Source organism: Phacochoerus africanus, chromosome 13 (genome assembly GCF_016906955.1).
Source record: "Phacochoerus africanus isolate WHEZ1 chromosome 13, ROS_Pafr_v1, whole genome shotgun sequence".
Lineage (NCBI taxonomy): Eukaryota > Metazoa > Chordata > Mammalia > Artiodactyla > Suidae > Phacochoerus > Phacochoerus africanus.
The window spans coordinates 16,116,692-16,132,602 of record NC_062556.1 but is presented as its reverse complement, the minus strand read 5'-3'; the positions used below and the strand labels follow the sequence as shown (position 1 = coordinate 16,132,602).

General features: G+C 45.9%; 1 protein-coding gene across 3 annotated transcripts in view; it reads left to right on the top strand.

The window, feature by feature from the left end:
- WDFY2 (WD repeat and FYVE domain containing 2) overlaps positions 1–15,451 on the top strand; it is a 183,346-nt gene extending 167,895 nt beyond the window's left edge. Inside the window, exons 8-12 of one of the 3 annotated variants that reach the window (XM_047756167.1) lie at positions 5,337–5,442; positions 10,008–10,109; positions 11,200–11,330; positions 13,404–13,512; positions 14,569–15,451. In XM_047756167.1, the coding sequence (XP_047612123.1) occupies positions 5,337–5,442; positions 10,008–10,109; positions 11,200–11,330; positions 13,404–13,512; positions 14,569–14,598 (478 nt within the window). In that variant the 3' untranslated portion in view covers positions 14,599–15,451. Of the gene's footprint in view, positions 1–5,336; positions 5,443–10,007; positions 10,110–11,199; positions 11,331–13,403; positions 14,548–14,568 lie in introns of those variants that run through there. The other 2 variants (XM_047756168.1, XM_047756166.1) reach the window with 2 other exon arrangements.
- The last annotated feature ends 460 nt before the right edge of the window (positions 15,452–15,911 follow it).

Below are 15,911 nucleotides of genomic sequence, written 5' to 3'. Positions count from 1 at the left end.
CCTGATGCTGCCTTGAAAAGAGCCCCACTATTTCCTTTTTGCCCATTTCAAAGTTTTTTGGTTTACCTGAGAGTTCTTCCCCGCCTCCTCTCCTATAATCTGAAGAATCTCAGAGATTATTCTTGATCATAAAAAAAAAGCTGATCTCGGAGTTCCCATCATGGTGTAACAGAAACAAATCCAATTAGGAACCTTGAGGTTGAGGGTTCAATCCCTGGCCTCGTTCAGCGGGTCGAGGATCCAGCGTTGCCATGAATTGTGGTGTAGGTCGAAGATTTGGCTCAGATCCCGCATGGCTGTGGCTGTGGCATAGGCCAGCAGCCACAGCTCCCATTAGACCCCTAGCCTGGGAACCTCCATATGCTGCGAGTGCGGCCCTAGAAAAGACAGAAAGACAAAAAAAAAAAAAAAAAAAAAGCTAGTCTCATTTTCAGCTTAATTATGTACATTGGTGTAATAAGAATCTTGGATTGGGTTTTTCAGAGCATCTGTTTTCTGCTATCCCAAAGTTGGGAAACCAAACCCAAGAAAATCTCCCGCATTTTTGGAGTTCCCATCGTGGCGCAGTGGTTAATGAATCTGACTAGGAACCATGAGGTTGCAGGTTCGATCCCTGGCCTTGCTCAGTGGGTTGAGGATCCAGCGTTACTATGACCTGTGGTGTAGGTTACAGACGCAGCTCGGATCCTGCGTTGCTGTGGCTCTGGCATAGGCTGGCAACTACAGCTCCCAGCCTGGGAATGCCGCGAGAATGGCCCAAGAAAATGGCAAAAAGACAAAAAAAAAATAATAATAATAATCTCCCGCATTTTTCACCTAGAGTACTTATAATCTTGGTTGAATTTGCTAGTTTCCTGGCCTCATAGTTTCCTTACCACCTATAAGGCCAGGCCTTTGCAAACCAGGTACCAGACCAGTTTGCCTTTGGATGGGGACGGACGTCACAGTCACTGGCTCCCTTAGTTCTTAAAGGCGCTCATCTGATTCAATGAGCATCTCCTCTAATACGACACCTGAGGTAAGGGCTTGGCTGCCCAATACCATCCTGTGGACAGACTCTCAAACCTGTGAAATAACTGTATTGCCATGAAAATCAAGGGGACTCAGATTCAAAGTTTTTGAATTCTGAGAGTGGGATGTTATTTTATTTTTTTTTTCTTTTAGGGCTGCATCTATGGCATAGGGAAGTTCCCAGGCTAGGGGTTGCATTGGAGCTGTAGCTGCTGGCCTACATCACAGCCATAGCAACACCGGATCCAAGCCACATCTGCAACCTATACCACAGCTCATGGCAGCACTGGGTTCACTGAGTGGGGCCAAGGATTGAACCTGCATCCTCTTAGATACTAGTCAGATTCTTAACTGACTGAGCCACAATGGGAACTCCTGGATATCTTATTTATTTCTTTATTTTTGCTTTTTAGGGCCGCACCTGCATCATTTGAAGGTTCCCAGACTAGGGGTCAAATCGGAGCTGTAGCTGCTGGCCTACACCACAGCCACAGCAATGTGGGATCTGAGGCGCATCAGCAACCTACAAGGTAACGCCAGATTCTTAACCCACTGAGCAAGGCCAGGGATCAAACCTTCGTCCTCATGGATGCTAGTCAGATTCGTTAACTTCTGAGCCACGATGGGAACTCCCCCTGGATATCATTTTTACTTTAATTAATTAATTATTTTGTGTTTTTGCCTTTCCTAGGGCCGCTCCCGCGGCATATGAAGGTTCCCAGGCTAGGGGTCGAATCGGAGCTGCAGCCGCTGGCCTACACCACAGCCACAGCAATGCCGGATCCTTAACTCACCGAGCAAGGCCAGGGATCGAACCCGCAACCTCATGGTCCTAGTCTGATTTGTTAACCCCTGAGCCACGACAGGAACTCCTGGATATCATTTTTAAATGTTTGGATTTAGCTTGTTAAAGTAAAATTTACTAAATTATAGGTTAGAGAGAGCATAAAAAGCAAAAGAAGCATCCTCATCTTCCAGAATCTTGAACATTCATGCAGCATCAGCGGTATTGCAGACAAGAAACAACAGTAAAATTTCCCTCTTCAGTTCACGCAGTCCTGTGGCATTAGTTCTTGTTCTGCTCGTTCTTGGTTTAACAGTCTGCATTCATGCAGCCATCTGCATGCACACTAAAAGGAGTCCAAAAATCCAGGGAAGTCCTGACTCAATCCACTAATACAATTTACAAATTATCTGAACACTGTCAGTTCAAGAGCCTTTGCCCAAGAGTCTATTCTTTGAAATACCAATATTTAAAACTATCTAGTACATAGAGCCCTTTCCCACAAAACTCTTGAGAGTGTCCTTTCTGACCTCTAGCTTATAGGGGAGCCGTCAGAATGAACAAAGTTATGTGGGTTATAAAGACTTATTGGTTGATTTTCTACTGTGACAAATAACGTCAGAATTGAGAAGAGTAAAATTCTCTGTTGAGATAGCCTACCTACCCATTTCCTGAGAGTTCTGATCAGTATTTCCCCAGAAGGTAAAAACCTATTATTACAGATAATGAGAGCATTGGTAAATCTGTAGGGTCTTCCCATTTCATGTACAATTTCAGAAGTGCTTATGTTAATAGTATTTTACCCTTACTGACTTAACATAGGAAAAACTAAGCATCTCTTCTCATCCGACAACTCTTCCCATGCAACTCTTAAAATATTAACACAGTAAACAAATGCAATTCTTTATAGCATCTCTCTTTTTATAAGGCCAAGGAAACAAATCTTTATGATTTTCTAGGACCCCTCTAAGAAATCTCAAAGATAATTTAAGGGTAAAAAGCCTCCTAACAAAGTTTGTTTTTCTTTCTTCTTCACAAAATACAGCCTTCACTCTAGTAAGGCAAAACCAAAATTATTCTCAGAGTATTTTTAGGTACTTAAGATAGGAGCACAGGTAACTTAAAAATAATACTTGGTTACCTGTATAATCAAAGCAATAAGGAAGCATTTAAGGAGTTCCCTGTGGCTCAGCAGGTTATGAACTAGTATCTATGAGGATGCAGGTTTGATCCCTGGCCTTGCTCATTGGGTTAAGGATCTGGCATTGCTGTGAGCTTCGACATAAGTTGCAGATGTGGGTCAAATCTGGTATTGCTGTGGCTGTGGCGTAGGCCTCAGCTGCAGCTCTGATTCGACCCCTAGCCTGGAATCCATATGCTGCAGCTGTGGCCCTAAAATAAAATAAATAAATAAATGTAGATCAGCTATGTCAAACAATTTTTTAAAAAAAGTTAAGAGCACAATCTTTAAAAATTTAGCTCTTTTCACAAGTGAGGTCCCTTCCTTGTTCTTCTTTTTCTTTCCTTGAATAATCAAAGACTTTTCAAGTCAGTATAAAGCTCTGAAAATAATTTTGGAGAGACATAGAATCTCTGCTGAGCAGGCAGATTCCATGGAAGGTGTAGGATATCTTTTTGCATTGTAGTCCAAGGCATTAATCAGTAAACTAGGGGAGCAAGCCTTCAAAACTGAGGGAACTATGCCAAAATTTTAATGTATTTTGTAGCTTTAAAAAAAAAAAAAAAAGACTCCGGTATTATAGGAGTTACCGTTGTGGCTCAGCGGAAACGAATCTGACTAGTAACCATGAGGATGCAGGTTCTATCCTTGGTTTCGCTTGGTAGGTCACAGACATGGCTTGGATCTGGTGTTGCTGTGGCTGTGCATAGGCTGTTAGTTAACAGTTCCGACTCGACCCCTAGCTTGGGAACCTCCATATGCTTGCAGGTGCAGCTCTAAAAAGACAAGAAAAAAAAGACTCGAGTATTATAAACTAAGGTAAATAAAATTTACTTTCCAAATTTTGTACTTTATCTTTCTCTTTTATATTCTCGAACAAACTTATATTTTACTTTAGAATTGTTTTTTTCATTCATGCTATTTTGAAAGTCCGTAGTGGAGTTTTCCAGGGGCGATGGGGAGGGAGTGGGAGGGACTGGGAATCTGGGGTTAATAGATGCCAACTGTTGCCTTTGGAGTGGATAAGCCGTGAGATCCTGCTGTACAGCCCAGGGAACTCTATCCAGTCACTTGTGATGGAACACGATGGAGGATAATGTGAGAAAAAGTCACTCTGCCATCTAGTAGAAATTGACAGAACACTATAAACCAACTATGATGAAAAAATAAAAATCACTATAAAAATATATCATGAAGTTTTCTAGAGGCTCCACGAATGACATCATAACAGATGCAGGAAGCAAAGAGTATCTGTCGCTGTCCTATTAAGCCAGACATTAGAAAGACCTGCATGGATGTTGAACAGTGCCATTTTGTCATCAAACTATTTCATTTTGGAAAGTAGTTATTTTTCCCCAAATATATGTTATTTATGTTAAAGTGGATATACACACTAAAATATGTTAGTTTCAGGTGTTCAGCAAAGTGATTGAGTTCGATTCTTTTTCAGATTCTTTTCCATTATAAGTTATTATAACATATTGAATGTAGTTAGTTCCCTGTCCTATACAAGAAATCTTTATTGTTTCTCTGTTTTATATATAGCGATGTGTATCTTTTAACCCTGAACCTCCAGTTTATCTCTCCCTCTGCTTTCCCCTTTGGACATAAACCATAGCAATATTTTCCTAAATTTGCTGTCTCCCAAGGCAAAAGAAATATAAGCAAAAATAAACAAATGGACCACATCACACTTACAAGCTTTTGCACAGCAAAGAAAACTATAAACAAAATGGAAAGACAATCCAAGAACTGAGAGAAAATATTTGCAAAGGATGCAGTCAATATCAGACAAACAGCCCAATCAAAAAAATGGGCAGAAGACCTAGATAGACATTTCTCCAGAGAAGACACACAGATGGCCAGCAGGCAAGGGGAGAGGGCTCAACATCACTTATTAAACAAGCACTTTGACTTATTTTGTTTTCAATTTTTTAAATTTTATTTATTTTTATTTATGTACTTATTTTGCTTTTTAGGGCTGCACCTGTGGCATATGGAGGTTCCCAGGCTAGGGGTCAAATCAGAGCTAGAGCTGCTGGCCTGCACCACAGCCACAGCAACGCAGGATCTGAGCCGTGTCTGGGACCTACACCACAGCTCATGGCATTGCTGGATCCCTGACCCACTGAGCCAGGGATCAAATCTGTGTTCTCATGCATGCTAGTCAGATTTGTTTCCGCTGCACCACAACTGGAACTCCCGCTTTGACTTATTTTAAATGGAGTGCTCTGCTGTCATTCAACCCAGTTTCTGAGATCCGCTCTCGGGTGGGGCGAGGGGTGAGTGTGCGTAACTGACTGACTGCTGGGCCTCCTTGCTGCTCTCCGGAACTGTCGCTAACTCTCGCTTCCTTCACAGTGACAAAGTCCAGGCCCTGTCCTATGCACAGCACACGCGGCAGCTCATCTCCTGTGGCGGTGACGGTGGGATTGTCGTCTGGAACATGGACGTGGAACGGCAGGAGGTAAGTGTCACAGCGGACGTGCGCCACCCCCTCCTCGGCCACCGGGCTGGGCTCTGAAGCTCCAACTCTGCTGAAAAATCCCTCAGCCTCCCCTCCTCCTTGTCTCGCCTTTCTTTTATGATTTTTTTTTTCTTTTCTTTTTTGTCTTTTTAGAGCTGTACCCGTGGCATATGGAGGCTCCCAGGCTAGGGGTCTAATCAGAGCTGTAGCCACCGGCCTCCGCCACAGCCACAGCAACACCAGATCTGAGCCGTGTCTGCGACCTACACCACAGCTCACAGAAATGCCGGATCCTTAACCCACTGAGCGAGGCCAGGGATCGAACCCGAAACCTCATGGTTCCTGGTCAGATTCGTTTCCTCTGTGCCACGACAGGAACGCCTCCTTTCTTTTATGACTAAACCATGAAATAAGACATTATGTCAGAAAAGTAAAATTTCTAGTATAAAAAGAGCTTTTTTAAAAAACCTCTCACAAATTGCCAGGTAACTGTCATGTAATGGAGATTTCATAAGAATTTTAACTGAGACTAAGCTATTTAGACTTTCAATCTGTTGCACTATTTTACAGCTGAAGTTCAGGGGAGAAAATGGAAGCGTCTGTTTCCAGACGACCAGCCCTTTGGTATCAAGGGCTCCGTGAAATCGGAAAACTTATGTGCCTATGTTGTTGGGGGAAGTGGTGGCTAGTGTGTGAGAAATGATAGTTGCTAAAAGTAAGAATCCTTAGTTTTGTATTAGGAGAAATATTAGAAATAATTATTTTTGTGTTTATGAGTCATATTCTAAATAATTCTCCAGATATAAATATATTCCTTGTCATTTTTAAGTGTATATTTAAGTTTTATCATAGTCTTTTTTCGATGAATTTTCTTTTATCATCTTTGAGCATCTCAAAGATTTTTGTTTACTGAATATCCCCTTTGACACGTACGTTGAGGGTAACCATTTTGTCATTTCCCAGAGTTGTGCTGGATAAATTTTCCCTTTGACAGTACATCTTCCTCTAATTTATTTCCATGCAAGATGCAGGAATTAAAAAAGTAACACTTGAGGAGTTGCCATCATGGCACAGCAGAAACAATCCGACTAGGAACCATGAGGTTACGGGTTCGATCCCTGGGCTCGCTCAGTAGGTTAAGGCTCTGGTGTTGCCATGAGCTGTGGTGTAGGTCTCAAACACAGCTCAGATCCTGAGTTGCTGTGGCCCTGGCATAGGCTGGCAGCTGTAGCTCTGATTCCACCCCTAGCCTGGGAACCTCCATGTGCTGCAAGTTGGGCCCTAAAAAGCAAAAAAAAAAAAAAAAAAAAAAAAAGCAAAAGTTTCCCAACTTCTTTCCACACCCTCACCCCAGTCTCATTTCAAGACAGTAGTTGCTATTAGCCTCCATGCGATGCCTTTCTAATGCCAGCAATTAAATGCTTAAGAAGATTAAAGCTGGATTTGCCCAAACTGTAAATCCGCAGGGGTTCTGTTCGTGGTCATTACTGTGAGCCTTACAGTTAGGGGGCGGGGGTTGTGGAACAGCGCCGGGAACGCACCCCTTGACCCACCCACGTAAAGCCTGGGCCGCGGCGCAGCGCCCTCCGGGTGACCCGTTCCTCTGCGCGGTAGCTGCTCCGGGTGCGGGGCGGTCCCCCCTGGTCTGTCCCGGCCTCTTCCCAGACCTGACTGACCCGGCCCGGGAGCGGCAGCGCCAGGCCCTTGCCCTCCCTGGACACAGCCTCCCCCCTGACGGACGGAGGCCCGAAGGAGGACAAGGAGGTGGTGTCCAGAGAGGAAGCCCGCTGGTTGGCGGACAGGCCTTCCCGCCATCTTGCTTAAATTGTGCCTTTGGACGTGTAAGTACTCGGGCCCTTGGTACGTGGTGACTAAAATCTTCTTGAGCGAGTTAAAGCTTGAAATGCGCCGTGGAGATGGTCGCAGCCTTTTGTCGCAAGTGTCGTATTTTAGAAACATCCCCCCAAGGTGTGTCTGCGGAGCTCCTTCCTGGTTGTAGCAGGTGCTGTGCAGGCCTGAGACAGAACGACGCCTCCCCGTCCCCGAAGGGCTCGTGGCCTTCCTGGAACAACAGACATGCGGGAGAAAGCTCCAGAAAACTAGGATAGGTCATTATGATTCGGTCACAGTGGGTGGGAGTTGGCGCGTCAGGGCTGGGCACTGTCAGCTCAGGTTTTCAGGGGCGGGTTTATGGAAGGAGATGGCGCTGGGAGTCTGCTGGGCCCCGACGAGCTCTGACGCGGACCCCGAACACCAAGAGCCCAGAGCAGGTGCGCGGCGTGGTCAGGGGTCATGCGCAGAGCAGAAGGGGTCCGAGAGGATTTGGCGCGGGGGCAGCCGAGGGCGTGGGCAGGTGGCAGAAGGAAGACCTTGGCTGAACACAGGTCAGGTTGACGTTCTGTACGAAAACGTGTTTATACAGCTAATGAAATGCATTTTTTCACAACTTTTTTTTTTAAGTATATAGAGTACATATTCTTTGGAGGAAAGTTACCGAGTGCGCCTTAACAAAGAGAATGTCGGAGTTCCCGTCAGTGGCACAGCGGAAATGAATCCGACTAGGAACCATGAGGTTTCGGGTTGGATCCTTGGCCTCACTCAGTGGGTTCAGGATCCGGCATTGTCGTGAGCTGTGGTGTAGATTGCAGACGCGGCTCGGATCTGGCGTCGCTGTGGCTGTGGTGCAGGCCAGCAGTTGGAACTCTGATTCGAACCCTAGCCTGGGAACTTCCATATGCCGTGGGTGTGGCCCTAAAAAGCAAAAAAACAAAAAGAGAGTATCAATGACTTATGATACCCCCACCCGGATGTATCACCCTTCACACGTTGGCAGACCGACATCCCTCCGTACATTTTTCTCGGCAGAAGATCTTTTTTGGATAAAAAAGGGAATCACACTATGCATGTTTGTTTGTTTGTTTTTCCTTTTTCAAATTCCTACTTTCAGTTCCCTCCTCTTAGATACCCACGGATGTATTTCATGTCATAAACCTCATGCTTCCTTGCAAAAGACGGGGGCGGGGGGTGTGTGAAAGTTTTTTGTAAATCTTCCAGATTTTCCTGCATCATAAGTGTTCTGAAAAATCACAGCATAGATAAGTCTTTCTGTGGTAAAACGTTATCTTCAGCTAAAACTTTATTATTTTTATTAAATTTGTCTTTAATTAGGGCATGACACTTACCAAGCAAGTCAAGACTTCTTTTCCTTGGTTTTAGTAAAATAAATAGACTAAGAATTAGAAAGAATTAGAGCTCTTAGTGTCATCATTTTACTTTTTTTTTTTTTTTTTTGAGAAAATGTATCCCTTTAGGTTCATTTCTGCTTAAAAGTAGGAGAATAGGCTCAGCATTCTCAACTCTGGCCCATAACAAGTCTTCCCCAGAAAGGGATAAATTGCTCCACAGGCGTTCCCGAGCCTTTTCTGTGCTGCTGTCCGCTGCCAGTCTCGTAGCGGGGCAGGCTCTTGTTTACCCCATTTCTCAATTTGCTTGGTCTCAGGCCTCTTTTACAGTAAGTGTCCTGTGAGTCAGATTGGAGTGCCCTGGAATTCAGCTTTGGGAGACGCTGGGGTTGGATGTATTTTCCCCCGTTCCCGGGGTTTGGTGACCTGTGCAAAGAGACCAGTCTCTGCTGGAGGATGCCGCTGCAGAGTTGAACGTGGACCCCTGGAAGCAAATGTAGATAGAGTCCCTCTGTGGAGAATCTGGAAAGATTGGTTAGAGAAGAGCTCTAAGCTTAACGCAGGTTGAGCCGACAGGCTGGGAAATAGTGAACAAAGCAGGATGTTGTCTGACCCATGTGGCAACGAGCAGAGCCTCAAGGCCCGCTGGGCTCTGCCATGACGGAGGGCCGGTAGCTTCCCTGAGTACCCGCTGTGGTCGGTTCGTCCCTCCAGCGCAGGCAGCTGTGTGCATGTGTAATGTGCAGGTATTTATAATTATACACAATCAGGGCAAATATAACTGCATATGATTGGAGGGTGTGAAAGATAATTGCATATGATCAGCGAATATGGGATAAAGTCGTAAATCCTCAGCCTGGCTAGCAGGACTCTCTACAGTGTGGCCCCTGCCTCCCCTCCAGCCTCAACCCTTCAGACCCTACTCCCCCCTTCTCCTCCCACACAGCCCCGCGCACGCCCTCCAGCCACCTCGCCCCTCTCCCAGCCCGTGCGCCTGGTCTCCTGCTACCCAGCTTATTATCATCTGTCAGAGACAGAGGCCAGAGCCCCAGCCCAGGTCAGCCCACTCTCACAGCACTTGGGCTTCTCCTCCTCAGGCCTTCGGCCTCACGGTGATGCGACTATAACCGTTGCTAGTAAGATGTTCATGCTCAGTCTTCCCTGATAAAGGATAAGCTCCCTGATGGTAGAGATTCTTTTTCTCACCACTACGTCCCCAGGGCCTGACACATCATAGACACGCATAAATAGCTTTTAAGTGATTCAGAAATCACATCTTTGTTTCTTCGAAACACATCTTACTGTGTACGTTTCAGTGGTGATGGTGGCCCCACTGTCCTTACTGCCTCTCACTGTGACCTGTTGTGTGCTTTCTTTGACAAGACTCCTGAATGGTTGGACAGCGATTCCTGCCAAAAGTGTGACCAGCCCTTTTTCTGGAACTTCAAGCAAATGTGGGACAGTAAGAAAATTGGCCTGAGACAGGTGGGTGATGTGGCTGTTTCATCAGAATGTAACGGTGTAGGAATAACTTTACCTTGTGATCTTAGAAGGAATGGCACCCCTGGGTGGGAGCTGTGGTGGGAACAAATTATCATGCTGGAGTCGCTTTGTGGCTGCATGCGAATTTACTCCCTTTCTCTGCTGTAGCTCACTCCTACTGGACTCAGTTTCTGTGGTAACTTGTTCCCAGTAGTTAAGGGATATGATTTTAGAATTCTAGTGGCTTCTAGTTGAAATACACCTTAAAATTAGAGGGGCTGTGCTTAGCTCGTTTTGGTAGCAAACCATAAAATTATGTAAGTGGTATTTATTTCTTCTTAATTTCATTTTTCTTCCTCCCATCGTAGTCTCAGTCATTTAGATCTACTTATAATACAGCATTTTTCAGTCTGATTCCGTGGTTGGGTCTGGTCTGCCCCCAGGAAATCTAAACGTCACCTAGGTTGAGCACAGCCAAAGTGTAGACAGTGGATTGAATCGGGCTTCAGCCCAGTTCTTCCTCACCCAGCAGCATAATTTCTGGAGGTGAAACTTCCTCCGTACACCCAGCCTTAAGGTAACCCAACCGCTGGGTGATCACTGGAAAGGACCAAGCCTGGGAAGGAGGGTGTGGAACCGAGGCGCAATCACAGCAGCCCTCACTCTGAATGAAGAGTCCAAACAGGAGTTCCCTTCGCGGCTCAGTGGTTAACGAACCTGACTAGGATCCATGAGGATGCGGGTTCAATCCCTGGCCTCACTCAGTGGGTTAAGGACCCAGCTTTGCCATGAGCTGAGGCCATAGGTCACAGATGCAGCTCCATCCCATGTTGCTGTGGCTCTGGTGTAGGCCGGGAGCTGCAGCTCCAATTCAACCCATAGCCTGGGAGCCTCCATCTGCCGTGGGTGCAGACCTAAAAAGCCGAAGGGGGAAAAAAAAAAAAATCCAAACAGAGAAGCCCCTGGCGTGCTCCTTGGGTTTCCTGGGCGCCCTTGTTTCCGCATCCTCACCTGGGTCCCGCGGGACGCACCTGAGCCTGCGCGGCCAGGCTGAGGTGCGCAGGCGCAGTGAGCACGCTCTCTCCCCTTCCAGCACCACTGCCGGAAGTGCGGGAAGGCGGTCTGCGGCAAGTGCAGCTCCAAGCGCTCCTCCATCCCTCTGATGGGCTTCGAGTTTGAAGTGAGAGTGTGTGACAGCTGCCACGAGTCCATCACAGACGAGGAGTAAGTAACCAGCAACCTGCACGACTGGCACGGTTAAGGACAGGGTGGGGTCTGCAAGCTGCGCCCGACGCCACAGCCGTGGCCAACAGCGCCCTGGTTGCTGCTGGTTTGCCTGCAGACACGCGGCAGCTGGGCAAAGCCCTCCTCCACCAAGAAAGAGTGCGCGCTGAGAATTCATCTGTGTTGGTCTCATTCCCAGGGGTGTGTGCTTTGAAAATAGATGTTCTTGGAGCATAAAACCCTCTGTCTGCTCATTTTCTTGAGAATTGCCCAGGGTTCACTTTCTAGCCCAACTTGGTATCTTTACAGGAGTGACTCAGCCCACGGGCTCTAGAGGTTTTTATTTTTCAAAGGAAGAGCTAAGGCACTTCTCCTAAGAGGCCAGTACTACTAGTTGCCCAGCTACTCAGTCCGGGTCAGTCTTGCCCAGTAACCCAGGACCCGAGGTTACTGCACCACTGTGCTTTGTTGGGGGTAGGACAAGCCCATGTTCTTTTTTTTTTTCGTGTCAGCTGTTGCAAACTGCCCCTCATGTGAACAGAGGGCTCTTCACCAGGTGTCCCTTGTGGTGAATTACAGCAGCATCCTGCCTGCCCAGTTCTCCCACCCGCACCCAGCCCTGAGCCGTGTAAAGTCAAGTCATTTGGACTACTAGAAGGGTGTCCTTTTAAAAGCTACATGTAAATAGAAACATACATAAAATGCACCAGAGGAGGTCAGCATTTAGGAAATTCTTGGCAAATTTAATACAACAAAGCATTCTCTTACAGATAATTCTAATGAAGGTGTTTTTTTCATTCTTAATTTAAATTAAGATGCCCTTGGGGTTCCCATTGTCTCTCAGCGGAAATGAATCTGATTAGGAACCATGAGGTTTTGGGTTTGATCCCTGGCCTTGCTCAGTGGGTTAAGGATCCAGTGTTGCTGTGGTATAGGTTGCAGATGCGGCTAAGATCTGGCGTGGCTGTGGCGTAGGCCAGCAGCTGTAGCTGATTCAACCCCTAGCCTGGGAACCTCCATATGCCGCAGGTGTGGCCCTTAAAAAAAAAAAAAATTTAAGATGCTCTTGCTTAAATAAGCATTTGCGTTCATTGGTTATTTTCTGCTCATCATATGTGATGAAATTAATGAGCTCTCATTAGAGAGCTGCAGGAGACTTAGAGATAGTCTAGTTTAACTCTTTGTTAAAGACACAGACCCAGAAAGTCTAAATGACTACAAATTAAACCTAATTCTTTAATTCTAAATATTTTAAAGCAATAATTTTTAGTATACTGAAGATCTGGTCTCCAGATTTGACTATAGGAAAAAAGAAAAAAGAAAACAACCATCCTCTGAGAGTCCCCTTGAGGAGTGGGAACTTGAAACAGGGTTAGAAAAGGGCTGTCTCCTCCTCCATGTCCCGGCCCCCTTTCCCACGTCGCTGCTTCTCCTGCCTCTCCTCCGTGGGAGCATTTACACTGCCCCTAGAGCACCTAGACGGCTGACCAGCCTTCTTACTAAATGATGCACAGGTTAAAAAAATAAAAAGCCCCAAACAGTGGTATACATTATTTTACATATTAAAGTGTTAGAATGCTACAGAAAAACTAAGCCTGCAGTTAGGCCAGTGAATAGAGGAGAAAGAATGAGTTGCCCTTCGATTAGAGAGATGGTATTATCTTAGTCATTTTAACAAGCGTGTTTTTTTTTTTTTCTTTTAATGAAATAGATAAAGTTAGATTCTTTTACCAGCAAGTTCCTCTGAGATCAGACTTAGCAAAAGTTCTGGGTTTTTTTTAAGATTTGTCAAGAGCACAGGTAGAGATTCTTGCAGGCTCTTATCAGAGCAACAGATTCTCCAAAAGGACTTTTGGAAACTTCGTCATCTCCTGACCATTTTGGGAATCCTTTTAGCTTTTTTTTTTTAAGTCATAACATGTCACCAGGGAATAAAAGTAGCTCTGAGGAGCATTTGTAACAGTGAAGTACTTTTAGCTGATGGACTGGAAATTAGAGATTCGTGTTGCCTTGGATGGCCTTATTTACATACGACTGCCTTTGACTCCTGGAAACTCTCTTTGCTCCCCGCAGACGTGCGCCCACGGCCACCTTCCATGACAGCAAACATAACATCGTGCACGTGCATTTTGATGCCACCAGAGGATGGTTACTGACTTCGGGAACTGACAAGGTTATTAAGGTAGGATGCCGTCTTATTTTAGAAGCTGCCTGTCTTTGGCCCTGTGTAAATACACAGCAGCACCAAGACTATATCAGGTCTGCTCCAAAGGCTGCCCCTGGCGGTGAGCATCTTTGAGAAGCCAGCATGTACTGGGTACTGTCACTGGCCGTGCACATAAAAATAAGACATGGCTCTTGCCTAAAAGGAACAGCTCGTCTCCTGGGGACATACTCTTAAAAAGACAGTTAATAATCGGTCACATGTTCAGCAGCCATATACGGACAAGAATTTTTCAAAGAGTTCAAGAGAGGGAGATGGTGCTGCTGGAGATGCCTTCAGGAGGGAAGTGGGGTTTGGGCTGAGCTTGGAATAAGCCAAGTAATAAACAAGATCTTCTCCCAGGGAGATCACTTAATGCAGAAGCCTCCCTCCAGGGCCTGAGATCTGTCCTAGGCCACGTGGACCCAGTGCCATAGCAGAGGCCCAGGGCTGAAAGGGCCTCACCTGCCTCTCTCGCTGAGCTGCAGAGAGGCACAGGCTCGCCTGGTTCATTGATGTCCACTTCCTGGGCCCTTCTGGTCCCTTCTTGGTGGCACAGCAGGATGAGGTGGTTAAAATAACCCCTTTGGACGCCACCAGATCTCTGGGACTTTGAGCGAGTTTAAAGCAAATTCTCGGAGTCTTGGTTCCTTTCTTTTTGAAAATGAGACAGCTCACAGAACTGTTTGGAAAATGAGGTGAGATATAGAAAGGACACAGTACATCCTGGTACCCACTTGTTGTCTCATATATGCTACTTCCCTCTCCTCAAATGCGTCTTATCCGCCTTTATCCTCCACCAGCTGGATTAAGGTTTCTGGCTGCCACTCCCTGATTTTGGGCACTATGTTGAACTTTCCGATGGACAATATTTTATAGATTTCAAAATGTGTTTTAAAGATTTCTAAATGATGTTCGTATAGCACTTAGTTCCTGGTTAAATTAAAAAACAGACTTGAAGTCAATTGTAAGGACAGTTGATCCTCAACACAATCGAATGGTGGTTCATCAGAGGTCTTCCTTCTCTTTTTACAGTTGTGGGACATGACCCCAGTCGTGTCTTGATGCCTCCCAGGCATGAGAAAGATAGTATTTACTCAAGAATCCCAATCATTACTGGAGCCGTAAAGCAGATGTGTGGATAGGAGGAGAGAAGCTGCAGAGCTGAGCTGAGTTCGCGCGTCACCTGCACACGCGGCGGTGACCGGCGAGCGGTGAGCGAGCTCTTGTGAGGGAGCTCTTTCATCTTGTTCATACGATATAAAAGAAGATATTTTTTTAGAAAATGGTTTACACAGTCTGGCTGTGCTACCTTGTTTTGAGTATACTGAAAACTCAGTGTGGACTGTTAGAGTTTTATAGTTTGCAAATACTTCATGTTGGTTGTTTTGTGTGTTGGAGAAATGAGGGATGGGGGTCTGTTGGGGGTCTTTGGGGTCGTCGTAGCATAGTTTCCATGCTTTCTTCCACTGGGCACGCATCCTGTGGTCGGCATCTTTTTCTTCTCGCCTCCGTCTGCCGGGCCCCAGAGCGAACGTCTTCGCCTTCGCAGCGTATCCGTGGTGTTTCTGTCTCCATCGAGGGGTTGGGAAAACCCTTTGTGTGCGTTTCCCATCTCACTTCTGAATCACCTGAAGAAGGATCCGTTGGTGACGTCTCGGTCATTCGTGTTCTCGTGGAATGGAAATGACCTTGTGTTTCTGCCCCGGTTTCTCTCTGTCTTTCCCACATTTAACAAGATGCTGTGAGGCGGCCACTCCCGGCGGCAGAGCCAGACTGTCGTAGCCCAGCCCTTCACCTCGCAGTGCCTGGAGCATTTCTCAATTCAGTTGGAGCCTTCTGAGCCTTTGATGTTTTAGTTTTATTAACACAGCTCTCTGTCGCTCATGATATTAAATACGAAACCTGTGTCCTTGGAGGATGTTGCCTTTGAGATGTGTTTTTCTGTGTGATGCCACCTCGGAACCCGAACACGCCCATGGTGGTGAGGCTGCGTCCTGCTTTATTCCTCACCATTGGTATTTTCTTCCTCTTTCAAAACTAGGTATTTAAAGATTTCTGTCTTCATGTATTTTATCAGAACACTCTGCACACTTTCATACTAAACCTGTGTGATCTGAGACATGAAAGGTACCGAGTCCTCCCGCTCATGCTGTGTTTCTGTCGGGGATGTGAGAGGAGGCCGGGGGAGGCTTGAGAGAATGAGCCCGCAGAACTCTCATTTTAGGGCAATCTCATCAAACTTGATAAATTGAAATATTCTTGTGTGTAGTGACAACTTGGAATATTGAAGTCCTTTTTAAACATCTTATTTTCACTTATAAAAACAGAATTTCAATTAGCAGCTGGCATGTGCTATCTGCCTGCCGTCGGAAGCA